This window comes from Columba livia, chromosome 1, assembly GCF_036013475.1.
Source record: "Columba livia isolate bColLiv1 breed racing homer chromosome 1, bColLiv1.pat.W.v2, whole genome shotgun sequence".
Taxonomy (NCBI): Eukaryota; Metazoa; Chordata; class Aves; order Columbiformes; family Columbidae; genus Columba; species Columba livia.
This window is the reverse complement of record NC_088602.1, coordinates 42,504,575-42,519,476: the sequence shown is the minus strand read 5'-3', so window position 1 is coordinate 42,519,476 and position 14,902 is coordinate 42,504,575. Positions and strand designations below refer to the sequence as shown.

The following is a 14,902-nucleotide window of genomic DNA, read 5'->3' as shown; positions in this document are numbered from 1 at the left end:
TATTCCTCCTCAGGTGCAGGACCCTATACTTGCCCTTGTTGAATTTCACCAGGTTCTTCCCTACACAGTCCCTCAGCTTGTCCAGGTCTCACTGAATGGCAGCACAGCCTTCTGGTGTATCAGCCCTTCCTCCTGGTTTGTTATCATCAGCAAACTTGCTGAGGGTGCACTCAGTCTCTTTGTGCAGGTTATTGATGAACAGGATGAACAGGACTGGTCCCAGTACTGACCCCTGGGGAACCCCACTAACCACAGGCCTCCAAGCAGAGTTTGCACCATTGATCTCAAGCCTCCGAGCTCTGCCATCCAGCCAGTTTATGATGCATCTTACTGTTCATTCATCCAGCCTGCACTTCCTGAGCTTGCCTATGAAGAGGTTGTGAGAGACGGTGTCAAAAGCCTTGCTGAAGTTAGGGTAAACAACATCCACTGCTCTTTCCTCATCTACCCAGCCAGTCATATAATCATAGAAGGCTATCAGGTTGGTTCAACATGATTTCCCTTTGGTGAACCCATGCTGACTACTCCTGATAATCTTCTTTTCTTCTACATGCTTGGAGATAACATCCAGAATGAGCTTTTCGATCACCTTTCAACAGATGGAGGTGAGGCTGACTGGCCTGTAGTTTCTTGGGTCATCCTTCTTACCAGTCCTCTCCTGTTCTCCAACACATTTCAAAGATGATGGAGAGTGGCTTAGCAATTACATCTGCCAACTCTTTAAGCACTCATGCCTGCATCCCATCGGGACCCATGGACTTGTGGATGTCTAGTTTGTGTAAATGATCTCTAACCTGGCAGAGAGACTAATGCTCCATCTCCTTACTTTTTTCTAGAGTTATTTATCTTATTCTAGGATTATTTATAAAATAGGATTATTTATAAAAGGTGCTTTGATACTGCAAGTTTTGTAAATACCAAGTAAATAAGTTAGCATGTATTATCAATCTCTTTTTTTTTTAGGCTGTCTGGAATTGAAAGAAGACACCATTGAAAATCTTCTAGCAGCTGCCTGCCTCCTCCAGCTCCCACAAGTAGTAGAGGTTTGCTGCCATTTCCTAATGAAGCTTTTGCACCCATCCAACTGTTTGGGAATACGTGCGTTTGCTGATGCGCAAGGATGCACAGAGCTTATGAAGGTGGCTCACAACTACACCATGGTAAGGCAGTTTTAGAAGATCTGAATTATGATCTTTTGAATCCTGTATATCTTCTGTAAGTAAAAGTATCTTGTTACTTTTCTGCTTAAAATTATTCTATACTTGGAACTTTATTTCATAAATGATCCTCTTGAAACCATAGGAGTGGTGACTCCTCTCAACTCCAATAAAGTTGTATGAATTGTCTTGCTACACTGAATGCACCATCTGCTGAGTCAGAACAGCATATACCTTAATTAGATGCATGGTCGCATACAGGTGATATTATAATAGGAAAATTATCTGTAAATCCTTAGGATATTTTAATCACTGTCCCTTTTTGTTTATCTTTAGAGAAGCTTTTTAACTGTTGTAGTGCATGGGAACAATATAAAGGGAAGTTTTGGTTGGTTTGGGGGTGTTTTGTTTTTGTTTTTTTTTTTTGATCAAGAACTATCCCTCCTTATATTCACCTGTGAAGTAAATTCATACAGGAAGTTGAAGACATAAAGAATTTTATCTGACAATATATTTTTTTTCCAGTTACACCTGACAGAACAGGTAGGGCATTAATACTGAAAATTAATCAGAATCAATGAAAGAAGAATATGCTACTTATTCAGAAACTAAATCATATTGGTAGCCATTTGATTCTGGATAGTTTGACAAAAATACAAACTTCTGGCTCATGAAATTAAGCTTACATATAGACTAGATTGCAAATAATTTATAAGAAATAATAGTTCCTTAAGGTCTATACTGAAGTTATTATTGAAGCAACATAGAAAGTTTCAATGAATCTGCTTTGCTTGTCCAGCAGTTATATCCTTATTTTATTTATTATTTTCAGTAATTAATACCATATTGTGATTCACAGTTTTAATTGTGTTTATCTTGCCAATATAGCACAGGTAGTTATATCCATTTTATACTTATGGAGCTAGTTTTGTGGCTGGTTTTAATTTTTTGTGTATTTAGCCTTCTAAAACGTAGTTTCCCGAGTCCAATCTAGTCAGTTTAACCTCCGTCAGTGGAGAAAAATAAGCTGTCAGAGCAGAATTCATATGATCTACCTTAGGATGAGATTGCTTTTGAAGTGAATAGATATGGGCTGAAAAACTTAGCCTTATTTATCAATATATTTTTATGTTTATATAGTACTTTGATTTTTTATGAGTGAAAAGCAATATAATGAAACAATAGTCAAGATAATGAAACAACAAGGAAAAAGAAATTAAAACACCTAATAGATAAAAAGCTTGAGTTTAAAATATTCTCATTATTCTTTAAATCAATTTATTGAAATAAGTTTTGGTGAATGAAATTACTAATTACAATACCTTTGAAAACTTGTGACATAGTTATTTGATGTATCACAAAGATTTGTTCCCATTTCTAAGATATTAGATGTTCTATATAATCTATTAATTTTTTAATGTTTGTGTCTAAAATCTGAATTATGTGTAATGGATAAATCACCAACAAAAGATGGTGGATCAGAAAGGAAGTCAGTAGAAATTAATAAGCAAGTTCTGACATAACTGCAATTATATTTGTAAGCATGCACAATAGTCACACTTTCTTTATGCTCTCATCTATTGAACTATGCAGTTATGATATTTTTTCTTTACGGGATTAAACTTCTGACACAGTCAAAACATAATCCTAAAAGTTAAGCTTCATAGTGCATGAATATTTTAATAGGCAGCATGTTATTGCATTTAAGTGTGAGGCAGCTCACATCTATTTAATCTACCATTTGATGTCAAACGCTGTGGATGAGCAGCTGTGAGTGAAGGAAGGGTGCCTTATTGCCTGTCTTGACTACAACACTCTAGATCAGAAAGAATCTACATAAGAGAAGAGTAAATATTTCTTTTGCATGCATGTATAACTGGGAAAAACTTCTAGAGTGCAAGGAGACTGTGGTAAGGAACAACAGAGACCTTGTAATGGGAAGAAAGGGTAGGAAAGTGATAAGCAGAGCCAAGAGCAGATGCGCAGTCTCTGAGGTGACAGAAAGCTTTATTTTTTCCTTCAGACTCCAGGGAAATAGTGTGGACTGTGATGAAGGCAAACCTAAAACTGGGCAAGGGAGAGTTTGTTAACGAACTCCCCTTGTCTTATGCAGAGGATTTGAGGGGAAGCTCTCTTTAAAAAGGATGGGAAAATCCTTGATTTAGAAAAGTCCTTACAGTTTCAAGAGAACTTCAAGGTCATTTCTTTAAAGATTTTCAGGGTGCTTTCTTCAAGAGTTGCAAGTGATACATCTGAAATTCTGGCTCTGTGAAGCTTCTTCCAAGGTATAATTGCAAAAGCTCATTTGTTGTGAACAGGAAATAATGGTACTCCCTCAACTCTGTCATATTGTGTGGTCATTTGCTTGTAAAAAAATCACCATTCTTTGAAAGCTATGCAAAATAAATAGTTAAGAAGTTCCTGGTATGAAGGCAGAATAACAGATTTGTGAATGCAACTTTCAAATTTTGGGTGTTTCTGCTTTCTAAGGAAAAGCATTTCTGTCCATGAAAATTTGAAATGTAAAACAAGCAAAGAGAATTTGCCAATTTTCTTAAATAGTTACTTAAAGTAGTTTTCATATAAATAGTGGACTTACCAGAAAATCAATCTGTCTGATATATGAAAAACACTTTTAGGGAAAAAATGTAGAGGAGAGAGTGACGTTTTGACAGCATTTGAGTGAACTCTAATGATTTTTGAAGAGTGAAATAATATTATTTCTTTCTACATTTTTTTCAGTCTTCAGTAATATTGAGTTTCTGGATATTTAGAACTATAGCTCCAGAGTCTTTTAGTGATATATCAGTTCAGTGAATAGGGAATTATAGCTGAGTATCTGAATAGCCTGTTCTATAATGCTAATCATCATAACAAACATTTTTTTAACAGAGTACAAAATGAAGCTAAATGAAGTAGATATACTTGTCCCCAAAATAGAAAAATAATGAAGGAAATTACTGAAATTATTTATCTTTCATCTTGTTATTTGCATCTAGAAAAATATCTACTGTATATTAAGCACAAGAAATTATTTTTTACCCTATCATATGTCAGTGAAATATTGTAACCAAAAATTGTCAAAAAAAAAAAAAATCTACTAACCATAATGCTATAGAGAAATACAGATATGCCTGATCAGAAATAATCGTGCTGTACCATAGTTTCCTGAGATTAAAAAAAAATAAAAATGAAGAAACAATAATTCTACACTTCTTGCAAAAATAGAGTTATAGACATTGCATATGCTATAGAATATGTAATAATTTTGATATATGGCTAAGTAAAATCTCATATTGGAATACTTTTGCTTCTTAGTTAATTACATAGGTGAAATTAAACATTAATTGATTCCTAATTCCTAATTCTCTGTAGCCCGCAGCTGAGGTACTCATTTAAAGTGGCTGGAACCTTACATAAGTCTCTGACTTAATCGTACCTGGCAAATATCTTGCACCTTTCCTCCACCAATTATTTTTAATTAGAAAGTCATTCACAGTTGCCTTCACAATAGCATTTTAGTGAATGTCAATGTATTTTCATGAAAATGGTTTGCTTCATTGAATCTCCATAAATGTTCTTCATTTTTCCAAAGCAATTTCCTTACCTAGTGTCAGATTTGTTGTTTTGTAAAGTCTAAATGACAGTGTTGTTCATTAAAGAAATAATTTGTATATATATATATATATATATATATATATATTCATTTTGCTTTGGGCTTTCACATAATGTTATGAGGACAAGACTTGAGGTTAGAATTTTCTTTATATTGAAGAACAAAGAGCTGCTGGAGAGCAGACCACTGAATTTAAGAATCCCGTTGACTTCAAGAGATATATCATTTCCAACACATGTGTTTTGTCACATTAGATAACTGTTCAATTCTGCTCAACCATGAAATCTGTGGTAGCCACGAATACAAATTTTTATTTGCATAGTTGACACAGGTATGTCTGGATTTAATTCAGATGTGTGAAACTTTTTTCAAAATGCAAAGAGTCATTGCTGAGCCTGGAGAAAGCTTCTAATGGAAGTAAAATTAATTAACTGTACAGTCATATAATCCTTTCTGTAAACAAAGGCAAAATATCCCTGGTATTTATTGAGATATTTGGTCTTTGGTGTCAAATATCATATCGTTCTTGGAATGCAAAATCTAACTGAGGAAAATAAAATGTGTGCATGGAGGAAGAGAGACAATAAAAAAAATGAAGATAAGAATAGCAGTGAAGGAAAACCAACGAACATTTGAAAAATCTTTCGAAAATACACTTGCTAAATAAGAAATTATGAGGGTAGTGAGGCAAGAAGGGAAAGGAAACTTAATAAAAAGTTAGTGAACAAAGAAAGTTGGAGATTTCTATCTCTACATTCCCTGTACTTTTTACAAATGGAACTTGGATATCAGCATTTTAAGTTAGAGCCTTAGAAGCAAGAAGTTAAAACAAGAGAAAAAAATACAAAATTTCATTGGTTTATTCTTGTAGACATTTAGGTGTGGGATTTTTTTAAATTTTAGTTTTTATTTGTTTATTTATCTATTTATGTATTCTTCTGTTTGTTTAAATGAATCCAGTAATTTAAATGTCAGCACAAATATATGTCTCACTTGATTTAAGATTTCTGTACTTCTTAATTACAATCTGGGTTTTTACTAGCTGCTCAACTTCTGCAAATTTTCAATCTGCAAAACCATATGTCTGATAACATTAAACTCCTAATATATTGTCAGAGTTATATGATAGTACAGTGAAATGCCCATGTGATGTCTTTAAATAAAAAGCAGCAAAACTGAAAGTATCAATAAGCTAAAGCAAGTGCTTTCTTTTAACGCATTTTTAGTGACAGTTCTTTATTCTTCTAATTATCAGGTGTTTCATCTCTAGGGAAGATAACCTCTGAAGTCAACAACTAATCTGCTTGTCATACTTGCTAGAAATTAGAGTTATAGTGTATGATCTTACCTGTCTCTTTATAAAGCAGAATGAAGTCTAATTCAAAATTGTCATGGCAACCTCTTTGGGGTGCAATTCTTTTTAGAATATATGACTTCTTATAATGTACTTTGAACCATTATGTGTTTATTCCTGAAAGTTTGTAACAGACCATGCTAGTTTAATGAACTCTGTGATTTTAATGTACCATTAGCCTTTCTCATATCAACTACTTTTCTACATTAGTAAATATTGAGGCATGAAAAGTTTGTAATATTTTTCCTTAAAGAGATAATTTCAGTTTGATTTGAAAGCATGGGAAATTCTTAAAAATTTTGTTCATACCTGGTAAGGTTTTGAATACAATTGTAGTTTTCTTTGTCTCTTACCATAAAGAACATGGTTCTGCTTGTCTTATGACATATAGATTATGCTTAGAAATTTACAGTGTGACATTCCAAGTTATGCTACCAGTTACTTCATCTCAATATCAAGCCATTTGACTCCAGCCAAATTGTTTCAAATGGGCAATTGAAATACCTCAGGAAACTCAAACCTCAGTGATCATTTTGCATCTTGAAACTGCAGTTTGACAGTTAGATTATAGAGCTTGTTCCACATTTTTGTTTCATCATATTTCAAGATGAATTGCCAAACATAAACTTAGAAAATCTTTGAGTTACTTTGAGGCACCAAGTAAGAGGATGGGCATAAGTAAAATTTCCTGGGGCAGAAGAACGTATATGAATAAAGTGAACGATGTATCTGTAACCCAGTCAAAATGTTAGCAATATAAAGAACCCTAGCTTATGTTACAGTTCCAAGCCTGGGAGATACAGAATGTTTTCAAGTACCTTAGAATGAAGTGTTAGAAGGTGTTTAGTCTCTCATAGATGCAGTTCTGTGCTTCACACTGCAAGGGTCATTAGTCTCAGCAAGGCAAAATATTATTCAAACTTAATTATAAGCACATGAGTAATCTCAGTGACATGTACTGACTCTATATAGACCCTTTAACTTACTGAGAATTCTGATTATACTGCAGATGGAGCAACCGTTTCATTTATGTGAAGTTTGTGCCTTATGCAAATTTTCAAATGGTCTTTTATGGTGAAAAGCTTCAGTGATCATGTTATGTTTATTATCTAAGCCACAGAATTTCAGAGTTAAAACTTGGTGGGGTGGGGTGGGGAAGGAGTGATATAGAAAACCTTTCCTATCCAGTTACATTTACAACAGCTCATCCTGAAGCATATTGAAATATTGTAACAAAACTCCATATTGAAATGAAGAAAAATATTGAGATATTTATAGATGGTGGTGACAATCATTAGAGTTGTGGTTGTACATTCAGACATCTGCGGTTTCTTTCAGTGTTAATATGGCTTTAACTAAGGTCAGATAACAAGTGGGGCAAGCAAGCTCTCTAGTACTGTAATTTAAGAGTTCTTTGACATATACTGTTTAATTTGATTTATACACAGGGTCATCAGTTGGCTTTCTACTATTTAAAATAACTGACCAGATACTGGTCAGTAGATAGTGACCAGATAACAGCTTTGCTAACTTCATATCATGCTTTGTTTTCACGACCTTGACCTCCTTATCACCACATTCGTGACATATGGATAAACAGACTATAAAATGGGTGGAAAGCTGACTGGACAGACAGGCTCAAAGAATCATGATCTGTAGTAAAAAGTCCAGCTGGTGACCAGTAGCTAGTGATGTTCCTCGGGGATCATTCCTGGGTTCAATACTGTTAAACAATTTTATTAATTATCTAGATGATAGGGTGGAGTTCTCTCTCAGTAAGTTTGCAGATGTCTCCAAATTGGCAGCGGGAGATGATAAATATTGGAGGACAGAGATGCTATTTAAAGGGCAGGCTGGAGAAATGGGCTGACAGGAATGTGATGAAGTTCAGCAAAGAGAAATGAAGACTCCTGTAATCTGGGGACAAATAACCCGAATGCACCAGTGCAATCTGGAGAGCAACTGTCCAGGAAGCAGCACTGCAAAAAGTGACCTGGGGATCCTGATGAACACCAAGTTGAATAAAAGCCAGTAATGTAGCCTGGCAGCAAAGAAGGCCGACAACATCCTGGGATGTATTAGTGAGAGTGAGCAAGTTGAAGAAGGTGACCCTTTCCCGTGTGGCACCCATGACACCACATGTGAAGTGCTGTGTCTACTTTTGGGTACTTCAGTAAAAGAGACACGTGGATATACTGGAGGGAGTCAAGCAGAGGTCACCAAGCTTGTTGGATGCTGGAGTACATGGCATATGAGGAAAATGGGGGGAGCTGGTCCTGATGAACCTAGGTAAGAGAGGGCTGAGGAAGACCTTTCTGCTCTCTATATATGCCTGATGGGCGGATACAGAGAAGATGGTGCCAGACTGTTGGAATTGAAGAGTGATAGGCAACAGACAGACATAAACCGGAATATAGAAAATCCCGACTGGATATTATGATTTTTTTTTTTTTTTTAACCATGGGAATAGCCAAATACAACCAGCGGAGTATTTGGGACCTGTTCTTGGAGATATGCAAGACTTGACAGAAAATGTTGCTGCACTGAGCAGGGAGTTTGACTAGATGAGCCCAGAGATCACTTTGAAACAAAATTATTCTATGAGGCTATTACATATGTCTCCAGAACATTTTCAGTGGTCTTAGATATGAGCTGTGTATCCAGGGACAACATGAAGCAAAAGTTCAGATATTTTTTTAATTTTTTTAATTTTGTTTTTTAAGCAATATGCAACAGATGGGATTACCAGAGGTAACATTTAATTGACTTTTAGTATCAGCAAGCTATTTGTAACATGCTAACAACAAGTTAGCAGTAACATACTGAATGTTTAAAGCATTCTGTGATTTTCTGTTTCTTATGCTCTGTCAGGCATACATTTCTGAAATATATTATTGTACAAAATGTCTTACTTGCACTGTAAATAGCAAAGATAAATCTGCAAGAAGGCCTGTGCAGCCTGTGTTCAGACTTTATGGCATCCTGCTCTTAATGGATGATCTGTAAGATGTTTTTTCTTAAGATATATAGTATTCATTGAAAACTAGAATAACTCCAGACAGCAACAGAACTTTTTTTTTCGTTTTTTTTTTTTGTGTTCTATTGTTGCTTCTTCAAAATACCTGTTTAAATATTTGTCCAGCCATCTGAGAGGATATTGTGATAGATTACTGTACTTGAGTGACTATGAAAGAGACTGTGTCATAGACAGGAACATGACATTGATAATCATAATGCTGAACATTTTTCTTTTTAATGCAATACATTACATTATTAATACTTGGAGGAAAAAAAAATGTTTTGAGGAAAATAATTAAATAATTTAAGAAAAAAACAAAACAAAAAACCAAATCAAAGTAAGAAATTACCAAACATGTTAAATGGGACATTTCCATCCAAAGCAGTATTTATTTGGTTTTTTTACTTGGACTAATTTATTGCTTACTCAACTGGAAATGTTTCAGCTACTATAGTGCAATGAGAACACTGGTTTTAGTGCACAGTGCAAGCACTTTTAAAAGTGAATTGGGGTTTTAAGAACCGTTTAAGCTTTTGAGATTTTCGACTCAAGTTTAATATAAATTAAGTATGTGCAAGAAATTGTCTTAGGACATGCTGGTTAAAAAAAAAAAAAGGAAAAAAATCAGTGTAATTTAATTGGAAAATAAAATTACTCCAAATACCTATGACTAAAATGGACATACAAATCTATTTTCAAGGGGAGAGAGTATTGGAATCAAACTGTATAAAAATGTAATTGTTCAGGCTTATGCTTTTTACCTTGTGGCTTCTAATCACAAATTCTGAATATTCAGTATTGAAAAGATCATGTACTGTAAGAAGTTACACATATTCTTAAAGACTACATATTTGTACACATACACAACTTACTATTTGTTTCTGCAGCACCGACAACAGAAGTGAGAAGACAGTAGGTCAAAACCTTTCTGAAATGTCACTGATCATCGAGTCTCTGGGACTCTTTCTAAATTAGTAATATTCCTTCTTCTTTAACACATGGCAAGGTGTCCCTGGAAAATATGTTATGAATCTTATACGTTTTGACATATGGACACAGAAAAGTATGGCTTCCTGTTTTCAAATTGCTTCTATATTTTTCTTTCAAATGAGTTAATTTTAAATACACCAGCTTGGAGTAAAAAGTTTAATTATGTCTCTAGAAATCAGATTCCTTAACTTTTCTAGTTAAATTCTGATTATTAAAGTTGTCATTTTTACACTTTTTTTTTTTTTTTTTAAGCTCCTTTTTCTCTCTAACATCCTTTGGACTAGTAAAAGTTGAAAATATTAAAACAAACAGGCAAAACAGAATAGTTGAAATAAATAATAAAACAAGAGATGCAGAGATGCAGAGATGAGAAAGAAAAACATTTTTAACTCACTGTATCACTTAGGTCTTACCTGGAAGTATATTTCTGAGGTTTAGAATCTTCTCCATTTTAAGACGTTAAAGCCATACTAGCGATAAATACAAGTGAAAAAGATGAACAGTGTAAACAAAAACAAATCTAAAAAGCTTATGGTGATCTTGCTTTCAATCAAAACACAAGTATTTATCTTTAGATACAAAACTAGGCTTAGAGACTCGTCTATTTCTCTGGATAGTATGAGTTTCTCAAAATATTACAGATCAGATGTGTTGTTTTTTGTTTTGTTTTGCTTTTTCTTTAATTCATTATATTAAACTTTTATTATGACTATTATTATGACTTTTGCTTCCAATTTCTTTTTTCTTATTTGCTTCTTTGAGAAAAAATTGTACTTCATAGATAACTTTTCACAATTCTGCTCTTTTTAAAGATGCTTGCTTGAAAGTAATAATCAGCACTTAGCACAGTGTGCTGCTTTTTTACAAGTTCTCCTTAATACAGCTGTGACATGGCAAGTTACAGTACTACTCCATCAAGACACAGTAGGAGAAGAGAAAAGTAAGAGCATTTCAAGAACTAGCATATGGACAACAAGATAATTAATAGGAAATAGAGAAGACAACTGCTGGTAGTAAAATGCTGTGAAATCTACAGGAAAATAGTTAAGCAAATAGTCTATAGTGCATTAATCACAATTTGATGGCTTCTTTATCGTCAGGAACTTCCATTTTATTGCCTAAATGTCACATTAAAAAGGTTAGTACGGCAGAATGCTGTATTATTCCTAGAGAGTGCTGCTATGAAAAGTAGCACTCTCATCTGAATGCTCTTTTCACATTGTACACAGGACTCAACAGTCTCTATGGCTTTAATTTATTTTTCAAGTTTATCCAGTTTCCCAAAACGTGAATATTCAGCAGCAACGTTAGTATCCCATCAAACAAATACTATGCTTCAGAGTGCTGGCAGAAATATAATTTCATGTTAGGGTTACTCTGATATGTCTCTTCTTTCATCAGTGGTTCTGGTGATGGTTTGACTGTCAGGTCAGCAGATCTACATCTTAATCTCTCAAGTGAAGAATATATCAATTTATAAATCCTGCTTCATCTCACTGAACTGTAGGCATAAATAAATTACTGTCCATAGAGGTAGGTCTGGGCAAGCAGACAACCTAAAAAGCATTGGGTGGGTGCCTAAAATCAGTTAGCATGAATCTCTGTCAGCACATATATCACACTAAAAAAGCACTCCAAAGACAGTGGATTTTAAGGGATTTTCTTGGCATTCCTGGAAAACTATAAAGATGAGAATGTAGACAGGCGAACTCTGTAACTGTAAATCCAAAAGCCTTTGAATTCACAAACTAGTGTAAAATCAAGTACCTGACATTTGTACATGTCTTTGGTAAGACTGAAGGATACATCCCACTACTGGGGATAAACACTCTTCATTTTCACAAAAAGATATCAAAGAATGGTTAAATTTAAAAACCCTCTAGAAAACCTAGATTGTGTTTATAGCAGAAAATTAGAAGTTGAGGGCTTTGACAATATATTGAAGTTCCAATTCAGGGGTACGAAGAAAGCATTGACATAACCTTTGAATGCATTTTCTGTCTGCTAGTCCCAATACTTTAGGATCGATAAGAGGTCTTTTAGAGTAAAAAGGAGACCCACTACTGCTTTCTGTGGGTTTCTCAGACAACAGAGGAGATAATCTAATGGGAACACACAGATGTTTGGTGAGGACAAAGAAATAATGTTGGACGCAATGATTGAACTGAAACAAATATGAGGAGCTCTGGTAGGAAAAACAGAGGAAGGGAAGATACAGGAGTGAGACATGATAGAAAAGTCGATCTTAGGCATTAAGTGATGATTGAGGAAGTAGACAAAAGAGCATATGACCAGTAGAAATCTTACTCTCCAGAAACTCCATCACCAAGATTCTCATCTTTAGTCATTGCTCTGCTTTCTGCAGTCACCAGTGACTCCCATTTTTAAAATGGTGCATCTTGAGAGTGTACAGCTTAGTTTTAATATTATTGTAATTAAGCTTTGATATACAAGACTCACCATTTAGAAGATTATCTCTTAAGCACTAGGAGGTATACTAAGGAGTATTTATTGTCAGCCAGGATGAGGCTGTGTGATTTGTCTTTTGAATGTGAAAAGGCATCTTGAGTTACTGATTCAGAGATGGTGCTCCTCATTTCCAAGGGTAAGACATATCAATGGCTAAGTTTTGGTGATAACAGCAAAAACTTCAGAGTGATGGAGCATTCATTCTGATCTTGTCTGACAGTAATGTTTTCAGTACAATGCAATGCAGACAGCTTGTTTCTCTATTGATTAAGCTGAGAAAAATAAAGACAATAAAATCTCCAAAGAATGATATTTTTTTGATGCTTTCAGTTCTGGGGGGAAAAAAAAAAAAAGAGAGAGAGAGAGAACAGTTCAAAGTTAAGGTGAGCCTTGCTCTTCCCTGAAGCAGAATCAGAAACTGAAGCTTTACAGAGCTCAGTCAAAGTACAGGTGCCCTTCAATACAATAGTGACAGATATTAGAGAATCATAATACAGAGATACTGGGGAAAAAATATAATTTGAAAATATTTCTTCCTAACTGGAGCCAGGGGAACAGAAAGGTCCGTATTCTCACTTAGACAATCTATATTAAATATATATATATTCATTATTAATAGACGAGACATGTATCCTTCCATCTCATTGGCATGTTACTCCAGCCTGAGCCTTAAAATTGTTGTGAATGCTGGTTCATAAAATATTTGATTCCCATTTAGAACATTTATTGTGGTATTGCAGACTTCCGGAGAGTTTGAACTTCTGTCATGGAAGCATCACAACCTTGCCTTAATAAAGAGTTGTGGGACTGAATATAATGAGCCATGGCTGACAATACAACACAGAGTGTGATAAGCCATGGTACAAACTGTGGGGCAGCAAGCAAGGGGAGAGCAAAACCTCAAAGTGCTGGAAAGATGCATAACATAATAATGGACTGATTTTATTGGCAGCCTCTGCGATACCTCCCCAGTAACAGAGACTGGGACTACAAGTGCAGGGGAAGGGGAGTATTGCAGAGATCCAACAGTGTGCTGGAGCAGGTGTTGCTTTTCCCCAGGCTCCACTGTGCCAACTCACATTTGGGGCCAGCTTCAGTAACTGGAACTGTGTGTGGGTTGTATGTGTGGGAGTGTGAAGTTTTTCCTGACACAGCTTATCCACTGCTTTGGTTCAGTTATTAAATTGAACTTCGCAGCATCACACTGTCTGGTGCTCTTTCTCCCTGCCCCCTCCCCCTTGACGACTGTTCATCATGCTTTTTTCCTTGGCAGTAGGTCTTATTGTCATATTTTGGCTGGAAATGTTCCTTATCAGAAATAATTTTTTTTTTTTTTTTTTTTATGGAAATATATGATAAAAAAATGTTACATTTTTAGCACTTATTTAGATTTAAAGATGTTAAAGATGTAATAGCGGATACCTTTGAGAAAGTGGGCAATAGGAAAAAAAATGTATTTTGACATATTCTGAACCATGTACTTTTATTTAAAAATCAGAAAGGCACAATTACCTCTTTATTAAGAAACTCATCAACTGCATTGATGGAGTTGCTTTCTTCATGCAACCAGTTTTGGAAAGGAAACAATTAATGTATACAGACAGCACCAATAGGATCAACATGTGATTTTTATATAACAACATTAAAAGTAAGAGAGAAGGGTAGACTGAGAATTCTAGCTATATCTGATGAATTACATAATTTCATTTTTTAACTCTCGCTGTCTTTCATAATATCCTCCTTACTCTCTCTTTCCTTCCTTTATCCCTTTCTCTCTCTCTCCTTCCCTTTAACCTTCCCTGTGTCCCTCCCTCCTTCCTTCTCTCCTTTCTCTTCCTGCTTTCCTGCCTTCCTGCCCTTCCTTCTTCCTGGTTGTCTGCCTTCTTTCCTTCCCTCCTCCCCTTCTTTTTGGTTTCCTGTCTTTACTTTCCTTCATACGTTCTGTATGGATGTTTCACCTCTTGGTCACTTAAAGTAGCAATGCACTTTGATAATCATGTGTAGTAATTGTGTGTTACAAAAAGAATATGTAACTGAAACCTTAAACATTAAGCTGGAAAGGCAGAAAATACAGAGAAATCAATAAAGATTACTGGCAATTACAACATTTGCTAACTTCACGGTTTGGGTATGCTGTTCGTTCATCGTCTTCTCTCCTTTCTTCTGCCCTTTATGGTATGTTTTCATTGCCTATATCAGTTTCTTTGGGAATCCAAATGAAAGCAGTGGGATTTTTCAAATATCTCTCAATAACAATGATGCCTTATTTTGAGATTTTCTGGGCAAATATTGATCTT

General features: G+C 35.0%; 1 protein-coding gene across 1 annotated transcript in view; it reads left to right on the top strand.

Annotated features, from left to right (window-relative positions):
* The window catches only part of KLHL1 (kelch like family member 1), a 215,519-nt gene that overhangs the window by 89,402 nt on the left and 111,215 nt on the right, over window positions 1-14,902 (top strand). The window contains exon 4 of the mRNA XM_005501782.3: window positions 964-1,160. Coding sequence (XP_005501839.2) covers window positions 964-1,160 — 197 coding nt within the window. The remainder of the gene's footprint in view (window positions 1-963; window positions 1,161-14,902) is intronic.